The sequence below is a fragment of the Canis lupus genome, chromosome 37 (genome assembly GCF_011100685.1).
Source record: "Canis lupus familiaris isolate Mischka breed German Shepherd chromosome 37, alternate assembly UU_Cfam_GSD_1.0, whole genome shotgun sequence".
Taxonomy (NCBI): domain Eukaryota; kingdom Metazoa; phylum Chordata; class Mammalia; order Carnivora; family Canidae; genus Canis; species Canis lupus.
This window is the reverse complement of record NC_049258.1, coordinates 10,913,117-10,922,366: the sequence shown is the minus strand read 5'-3', so window position 1 is coordinate 10,922,366 and position 9,250 is coordinate 10,913,117. Positions and strand designations below refer to the sequence as shown.

The 9,250-nt window shown below is 50.9% G+C and overlaps 1 protein-coding gene and 1 pseudogene across 1 annotated transcript; both read right to left on the bottom strand.

The window, feature by feature from the left end:
* Positions 1-1,369: 1,369 nt before the first annotated feature.
* On the bottom strand, positions 1,370-1,896 carry LOC106558327 (annotated as a pseudogene).
* Positions 1,897-4,517: 2,621 nt separating this feature from the next.
* Positions 4,518-8,379, bottom strand: FZD7 (frizzled class receptor 7). The gene has a single exon (XM_038585390.1). The coding sequence runs from the start codon at positions 8,377-8,379 to the stop codon at positions 6,655-6,657; it is 1,725 nt and encodes a 574-aa protein (XP_038441318.1). The 3' UTR covers positions 4,518-6,654.
* Positions 8,380-9,250: the final 871 nt, after the last annotated feature.

Genomic DNA, 9,250 nt, shown 5'->3' with positions numbered 1-9,250 from the left:
ATCCCAGGGTCCTGAGATCGAGTCCAGATTCGGGATCCCTGCTCTATGGGAGCTTGCTTCTCTCTTTCCCTCTGCCTGCCACTCCCTCTGTTTGCACACTCTTTCTCTCTCTTTGTCAAATAAATATATAAATAAACAAACAAACAGATAAGTCTTTAAAAAAATTTTTTTTAATTAAAAAAAATATTCTTTGCCCTCTCGGCACCCACCCCGCCACACAGACATGCTTACTCTCTAAAATAAATAAATCTTTTTTAAAAATAGGAATTAGGGCACCCCGGGTGGCTCAGCGGTTTAGCGCCGCCTTTGGTCCAGGGCATGATCCTGGAGACACGGGATCGAGTCCCTCGTTGGGCTCCCTGCATGGAGCCTGCTTCTCCCTCTGCCTGTGTCTCTGCCTCTCTCTCTCTTTCTCTGTGTGTTTCTCATGAATGAATAAATAAAATCTTTTTTAAAAAAAGGAATTATTATATATCATGGGGTTGTTATGAGGATAGTCAAATAATGAATGTGAAAGCAGCTTTTAAAAACAGTAAATGCCACCACATTTTTTTTAAAAAAGATTTTATTTATTTACTCATGAGAGACATAGTGAGAGAGGCAGAGACACAGGCAGAGTGAGAGGCAGGCTTCCTGCAGGGAGTCTGATGCAGGACTTGATCCCAGGACCCCAGGATCACAACCTGAGCCAAAGACAGAGCTCAACCACTGAGCCACCCAGGTGCCCTGCCACCATATGTTAAGTAATATTCCAAACAGCACTTGGGTCTCTATAATGACATTTGTCAATTTCTGTCTAGAAATATAATTATTTGCTTATTCCTCCTTGGGCGACACCATGCTCACCCTGAACTATGTACCCAGTTACTCCAGATGGATTGCCTTTCTTACTTTTATCTGTTTCTCTCCAGTCCCTGTCAGAGCACCTCCAATATAGTTACTGCTTGAGCAGTACTTCCTTTTGTTTTGTTTTTTTCCCACAACATTCCATTTATACACAGAACTAAACAGACAAATACAGAGTCACTATTGTGGTTAGAATTTGGCAGCATGGGAAAAGGGAGGAACAGGTGGGGAACTGGGGTGTCTTTAAAAGAATACAGCCCTTCCAAACTGGGGTGCCTGAGAGGAACTTGGTCTGCTTCAACCCAAGAGGAGTCACAAGATCAAAAGTGGTTTGTTTGGGAAGGCCAGAACCGTCAGGGATAGAGGGAGGAGGAAGGACCAGGGGGTGAGGGGGCTGTTTGGCAACTGGGGTGAAGGGATTGCCCTCCCTCTGCTGGGATCCCCCCCAGCCACTCGGGTCTGGCAGGAAGGGGCAGCCTGCAATACCCATGGGCAGGTCTGGGGCTGCCAGATGCTCCAGGCAGGGGCTGGAGGGGGCTCACAAAGGCTTGCCCTCCAGGGACATGACAGCACTGCCCCCCCCCAGTTTCTCTGCCAGGGTGCAGCGGTCCTTCATCTCTTCGTAGCAGTTTGCTTGTAATTCATGCTTGATCCCGGTCAGCTTTTTCTTGATGGCATCCTTGGAGCTGGCATAAATCATTTTGCTCTTAAGGGGTGCAGACTCAGGTGCCCAGAAGATAAACACCAGGCCCTCCTTCTTGCTCTCCTTGGTCTCATAGGTTGCGTCATAGAGGGCATAGCAGTCCTTGTCTGGTAGCATCTTGACAAGGGTGGCGTAGGGGTGGTCTACAGTCTGGCCCACATCACCTACCAGGATCTCCTTGCCCTCCTCGAGGATGATGTTCTTGTCCTCGCCCAGGCAGAGAAGTACTGCCTTCTTGCGCTTCTTCACCTTCTCTGGTGTTGGGAACTTATACACCTTCATGTCATTGAACACTTTGATGACACCGTTGGAACCTCCATGCCAGAGGCCATGCTTCCGGAAGCAAAGGGAGATAGCAAAAAGGGTCAGAGAAGAGGAGAGCCCCTGCGGCTGCTGCCCAGATCCGACTGAATCTGCAGCAGTACTTCTTGAAGCGGATCAGTTAATGGTAAACTACTATTGTCTTGGACAAACTTCCTTTTTTCCACCACTGTTGTACTGAGAAAACTACAAGTGACTCAACTTTTTTTTTTTTCTGAAGAGAATAAGAGGCACAATGTGTGGTTACCAAAGATTTGACATTTTCATGTGCCCTCTTAACTAGTTCATTTTTGTATAAATGTGAGGAATACAGTTTCAGATGTAAGAAATGTCACACACTGGGAGCAAGGTTTATGAAATCGATTTAATGCCAGTAAGGGTGAAGTAATAGAAAAAGAGAATAGGCCTATGAATTGTTAAGTCCACATTGGTGTGCTTGTGGTCCCTTCTAGGATTTCCTGGAGCCCTATAGACTGTTATGCACCACCCACATATGCATATATAAAAATATACCATCTATAAATAGCTACCTGCCTTTTCAGTGAAATTAAAGATGAGAGAGTTAGAAGAGAATTTCCCAGTGTGATTACAGGGCTCAAACCTACAGCTGCTACACTCCTGTAGTTCTACCAAGAGAATTTCTAGTATCACTACTTTTTATTAAGCACACTTAAAAAAAAATCTTTAATGGCAAATGTCATCCACAGGACATTTATTTATTTATTGCCAGGATTTCTCACATACCTACTCAAAAAGATTCGGTGTTGCATACGGTTATTGTGTAAATAATTTTGTTTTATCAACTACAGAAAATTTTCACAAGTGTTTCTGCTCCTTATCTAGGGATTAACACCAAACTGCTGCCAATGTTTTTCTTAAACCCTACACATGCCCTTTCATGAACAGTCTCCCTCACATATTTTCTGCTAAGATGTGTCTCTTTAAAAATCTGCGAGCTTCTAAAATTCTTAGGTAAGAATCAACTGTGCAAGGGCGCACCCCAACGTGAAAGGAATTAGACTGAACACTTTTATCTTTGCTTACAAAAAAGCAGGTAGTAATTTATTCATACAGTCTTTGTTCCCTCACCGAAGACCAAGGCTCTTCAATCTTTGAGCACCCTGAAGAACGAGGCAGCTCCGACAAGAGGGGGGACACATTTATAGGAGCAGTCACACAGCTCTCCCCACACAAGGGTCTAAGTGCCTTTAGCAGTTAATTTGTGAGCAAAAAACCCCATCGGGAGCCTTCGACCTACTCTAAAAGCAAACATTCTTAACAGGCGGTATTAGTGTGGTGTTAAAAGAGGCATGCTTTAACCTAAAAGGTGTCACTTTATGAGCAAAAACTGGATAAACCTAAAGAGCCTTTAAGTCGCTATTTTTTTCCTTCCTTGATGCCAAAATCTTCACAGGTTAAGATGACCTCACAGCCATTGTGATGTTCAAAACCCAGGAGGATCTTAAAAGATGCTCTGCACAGAGTGCAGCGGCGTGGCTTCCTCCTCCTGGTGAGGACTGTCACTGGTTTTCCTTCTGTGTGTTTGTAAAACACACCAGCCATGTGAGCAAGCCTGTTAATTAAAACAAAAACAGAACTGTTTCTGTTGAGCTTTAGAAGTACAGAAGCTTAGAGCTGAAGCAGGGAAGGAGAAACAGCAGCGTCCAGTCTGCTGCTGGGTCTTGATGGCTGCCCAAGAATGAAGCAACTGTTAGGAAAAGCCAGGAAATAGGCACCTGAATTAAAGCAGAGAAACGAGTAGGGAAGAAAAAAAAAAAAAAAAGGCAAGCGAGTGAGGCTTGGAATTGGAAGTATTTAGAATGCCTTTATCATTTCCCTGAGGGACTGTTTAATATCAAAGTGGCTGGATAGGAAGGCTTCTCAGTCTAATCTGATTCCAAAGTTAGCCTCTCCGAAAAGAGAAAAGAATAGCTTCAGTGGCTTGAGGCCATCCTGGGGTCAGGCTGGAGTCTATTCCTGCCGGAGCTGCTGAGTCACTGCCACCTCGGGGAATCACTTGACCTCTGGTTCAGTTGACCTAGAAGGTAGAGTGAAGCCTACAGCTGAGAAGGCTCCATCCCAAAGGCCTTTGCTATTAACTGGAACCCTCTACTGCCTTTCCAGCCACAAGAACCGAAAGGATTTAAGAATTAACAAATTAGGTAAGGTGCATTGGAATACAAAAACAATTAAAAAAAGAAACATACACAGACAAACAAAATATACTCACTGAATTCTTCCCACAGAAAACATCACCAGAAAAGCAGACCGAAAATATCTTCCAGTCCTCTTTCAAATATGGTCTGCATCTTTGAAGAGTGGTAAAAACATGGATCGGATAAGCACTTCTCTTAACGAGATGCCTATCCTATACCTTCCATAAGTTATTCAAAGCAGGATACGAAAAGGCTTAGGGATGTGTGGAAAGGTAGTGTGGTGGTAGGCAGGAAGCAGCAACAGAAAAAAAAAAAAATTAAAGGACAGATAAGGCATTCATTACACTGTATTTTAAAGGGCAAGGAGAAGACTTCAAATATAGAACATCTACATGAGGGACAGAGCCAATGGTATCCCTCTATACCTTTTCATAACATAGAGTTCTGTTCTTTGGCTTAAAGATATATATGAATTATAAACTAAATAAACATTCACTTTGTATTAAAAAAATTTATTTTGTGATCTGTACATGTGATAAAGTGGGGCTTCCTTGTAGACTTTTAAAGGCAAAACAAAACAAAAATCCAAAGTAAAAATGTATAAATACAATATATATTTTTCTTACAAAAATGGGAGATTTACAAAATATACATACTGCACTTGTCTCTATTTTACAAATTTCACATGCAAGAGATACAACACAAAAGATGCCAAAAACTGTGTAGTGGATGTTTCAAATCTGACAAATGAGACTCATTTTGGAGGTTTAGGAAATACAAGGTTCGATGTTAACTTTAATATAAAAAGCAGCTCCACTCAACTGAACATTACATATATAAAGTAACATGTACTCCTGACAGTACCCTCTATGGTTTAAAAACTGTTTAAAACAGCATTTAAAAATTGTTTTGAGAAATATAATAGTGTTGCAAGATTGGAGGGTGGTGTCAGAGGTGGAATAAAGGTTACCTCCCATGATTCTCTGCTCAGCTTTAGAGCATTATGCAAAAGAATCAGTTCTATTATAGAAAAAAAAGTACATGATTTAAGATTAATAAATTTAAGTCATGCAGCACATTTCAAAGAACTCCAGAATTACTTTGAAGTTTACCTTCTTTTAATGACTTTCCTTAAAAATGGGACCCACGGTTTGAACTGTCCCCTTCATTCACTGCCATTTCTGCAGGTCACCTCCCCACCCAGCCACACAAAGACAGGGTCAGCATACACATGATGTTTTATAAACGGATTTATGGAACTAAGAAAACAGGACAAAATGGTTCTTTACTTTTTAAAAAAATTTAACTTCTTTATTATGGAGGCTGAGGGCATTATGCTTTTCCTTTTATCTTGAAGGATTCAAATCAGAAGAAAATAGAAAACCTAAAGGCAGGTTTATAGGAAGAAAAAAATAATAATAAAGGGAGAGATTTCCCTGAACATCTGAACAGAGCCTGTAGATAGGATTGTGTGTTCTGAGTTAAATTTATTTAAAACAAACACAACAAAACCCCCTGCATTTCCTTTAGCCAAGTCAGAACCTCTGACTGACTGGGGTATACGTGGGAAGCACGGTGCCGTTTACTTTTCCTTAAAAAGGAATGTTTATCTCAGCCAAATTAACATCCAAAGGAAAACCTCTGACTTGTGCTACTTTGCCTATAAAAGTTGCTGTCTTCACAGTTATGCCTTTCCACAGGGGAGACACTTTTGTTTCCTCTTTTGTCTCTTACAACAAAGACAAGGGGGAAAATGCACTCCTGTTTTGAAAAGCAACAAGTCATCACTTCTTTTCAGGGTATTAAACCAAATAAAATACCTTCTTCCTTCTGCCTTCCTCAGAAAATAAAAAAGCAGAAATACCTACTACTCATCTCCTTTGCCTCAACTCTAAATGTTTATCTTCATTTCTTTCGCATCCTCACATTAGGATTCTAGGAGGCGGGCCTCCCAAGACCTCCAAATGCTTATTTTACAAGACTTGAAAGGAGTAGGAGAGGAAAAACAGGCGGGAGGGGCCAGGGGAGGAGAGACTGTAATGTCTGACCCTGGAAATTAACCCATCTGGGCTCCAGTTTGGCCCCAGTGAAAAGAGATTATGGTTTGACCACCGCTTGACAAGGACACCGCAGGGAGTCCTCCCTTTTCCCAACAAAGCCGCCGCCGCAGACAGAGCTGTACCTTTCACCCGGGCCTCACGGGAGTGAGGACAGGCCACTTGTCTTGCAGCAGGGGAATCGCTCAGTCTCAGTTCAGCCCCGGGGCCAGGAAGAACTCAGAGCCATCTCTGCTGGGCTCAATCTCGACAGGCCCAGGTTGGCCCCGCACCGGGCGTGATTATTAACATCAGCCTTACCATCATCACCATCATCATCATCATCCTCTTTCTGCAAGTCTTTGCCATAAGTCTTTTCATCCAAACCGTCTTTCCACCCAGGCCTCCTTTTCCAAACCCACTCCTCGCCCCAAATCTACAACTATCATCTCTCTTCCAGGTCACTTCTCATTGGAAGGGGGCGGGGGGTGTGCAGGTTCCAGAACCCCACCCCCCTCAACAGTTCTCTCCTTCCCGCGTCTCTCCCCCTGCTTGGGGATGGGGGAAGGGAGGGTGGGGGAGGGGCCGGGGCTCATACCGCAGTCTCCCCCTTGCTGCTGTGGCTGAGTCTGTGGTAGAAGCGGCGCCAAGACTGCAGAGTCTTGCCGGACCAGATCCAGAAGCCGGTGGTGATGCCCACGATCATGGTCATCAGGTACTTGATCATGAAGACAGTGAAGTCGGGGCTCATGGGCGGGAAATGGCCAGGCGGGCAGGGCACCGCGTAGCTCTTGCACGTCTGCAGGAGCCAGGTGCGCTCCCAGTGTTCGCGGAAGGCCTGCTCGTAGAAGTAGCAGGCCAGGACGATGGTGGCTGGCACCGTGTAGAGCACGCTGAAGACGCCGATGCGCACCATGAGCTTCTCCAGCTTCTCGGTCTTGGTTCCGTCGTGCTTCATGATGGTGCGGATACGGAAGAGGGACACGAAGCCGGCCAGCAGGAAGGACGTGCCAATGAAGAGGTAGACGAACAGGGGCGCCAGCACGAAGCCCCGCAGCGCATCCACGCTGGACAGGCCCACGTAGCACACCCCGCTGAGCAAGTCCCCGTCCACCTGGCCCATGGCCAGGATGGTGATGGTCTTGACAGCGGGCACAGCCCACGCGGCCAGGTGGAAGTACTGCGAGTTGGCTTCGATGGCCTCATGGCCCCACTTCATGCCGGCTGCCAGGAACCAGGTGAGCGACAGGATGACCCACCAGATGGAGCTGGCCATGCCGAAGAAGTACAGCACCATGAAGAGGATAGTGCAGCCCTCCTTCTTGGTGCCCTGCGCCACCGTGCGGTAGCCGTCGTCTGAGAAGCGCTCCACGCACACGGCGCGGTCCTCCAGCAGGAAGCCGGCCACGTGCGCCACGGCCACCATGAAGTAGCAGCCCGACAGAAAGATGATGGGCCGCTCGGGGTAGCTGAAGCGCCGCATGTCCACCAAGTAGGTGAGCACCGTGAAGAGCGTCGAGGCGCAGCACAGCACCGACCACACGCCCACCCAGAGACGGGCAAAGCGCCTCTCCTCCTCCTTAAAGTACATCAGGCCGTTGGCTCGGCCCGGCTCGCACGGGGCGCCGCAGTCGCGCTCGCCCAGGAAGCGGTAGCCCAGGTAGGGGGGCACCTTGAGCTGGCGGGGGCACGAGAAAGGGAAGGCAGCGCGGCCCCTGCCGTCAGCTGCCCCCGGGGGCAGGGCGGTGAAGGGCAGGTCCGGCATGTAGGGCGCAGTGGGGTAGGCCGTGGGGCCGCCGCCCGCGCCCCCCGAGCCGTCGGACGTGTTCTGGCCCACGCAGATCTCGCCGGCGCCGTGCACGGGGAAGTTCTCACAGCGCAGCCGCTCGGGCCACTGAAAGCCGAACTTGTTCATGAGCGCCTCGCAGCCCTGGCGGGCACGCTCGCACAGGGAGCGGCACGGCGGGATGGCCTGGTCCAGCACGGTGCACACGGGCGCGTACATGGAGCACAGGAAGAAGCGCAGCTCGGGAGAACACTGCACCTTCACCAGCGGGTAGAACTGGTGCACCTCGAGGCCCGCGTCCTCCTGGTTCGTGTGGCCCAGCAGGTTGGGCAGGATGGTCTGGTTGTAGGCAATGTCCGTGCACAGCGGGATGGAGATGGGCTGGCAGAAGCCGTGGTCCGGCACCGAGATGCCCTTCTCGCCGTGGTACGGCTGCGCCCCGGCGCCGGCGGGCAGCGCGCCCAGCAGCGCAAGCGCCAGGGTGCACAGGCCCAGGGGCGAGCGCGCCGCGGCCGCGCCGGGGCCCCGCATCGCCGGCCACGGGTGCGGCGGCGCTCTCAGCCCGAGCAGCGCGACGACGCGGCCGCGAGAGGCTTGGATCCGGGGAGGCGCGGCCGCGCCCGGCGCATGAGAGTCCTCCCGGCGCCGCGGCCGGGGCGTGGGCGGCGCGGAGCTCAGGGCGCTGCAGCCCGGGTGCCCGCGCCGCGGGGGCGCCGCCGCCGTCTCCGCCCAGCAGCGGGGCGGCCGCCGGGAGCCCCGGACTCGTCGGCCCGGGCCGGGGGCGCGGACGGGGGCCGCCGCCTTCTCCCGCGGCGACGTAACGGTGCGGCGTTCTCCGCGGCGAGGAGCAACAAGCGTCTCGGGTTCCCCTTCAAAGTTTGCCCAAAGTCGGCCGGCCCACAGCGCACGGCTCCGCACGCGCCCCCCGCGCCGAGTCCGGCCCCCGGCGGGCGAGAGCCGGCGCCGCCGCCCGCGAGCCGAGGCCGCCGCCGAGGCGGTGCTGCTCCGCCTCCTCGCCTCGAGGCTCTGCTCGCCGCCGCCGCCGCCGCCGCCGCCGCCGCCGCCTTTCCGACTCCCCCGCTCCTTCTCCAGCCCCGAGAGCTCGGCCCCCAAGTTTCTGCCAAGCGGGCGATCCTCGCTCCGAGTCCGATCGGCGCTTTGCAGCCAAGAGCTCAGCGAGTTCGTTTTGGAAATCCAGTCGCACTGCGTCCGAAGCCGCGAGGGCCCGCTGCCCGCGGCCTGGGCCTGGCCTCTCCAGCCTCGCGAAGCCCCGGCCCGAGTGTCCCGGCGCCCGCCCGCCCGCCCGCCGCCGCCGCCGCCGCCGCCGCCCGCCGGGAGGGAGCGCAGAGTAACGCCTCGGAGTCGCGCAACTCGCCAGAAGAAGCGTCGGGCTCGCGGGGCT

What these genes read in the sequence shown, in the direction of transcription:
- FZD7 (XM_038585390.1), bottom strand. Translation starts at nt 8,379, where the DNA reads ATGCGGGGCCCCGGCGCGGCCGCGGCGCGCTCGCCCCTGGGCCTGTGC.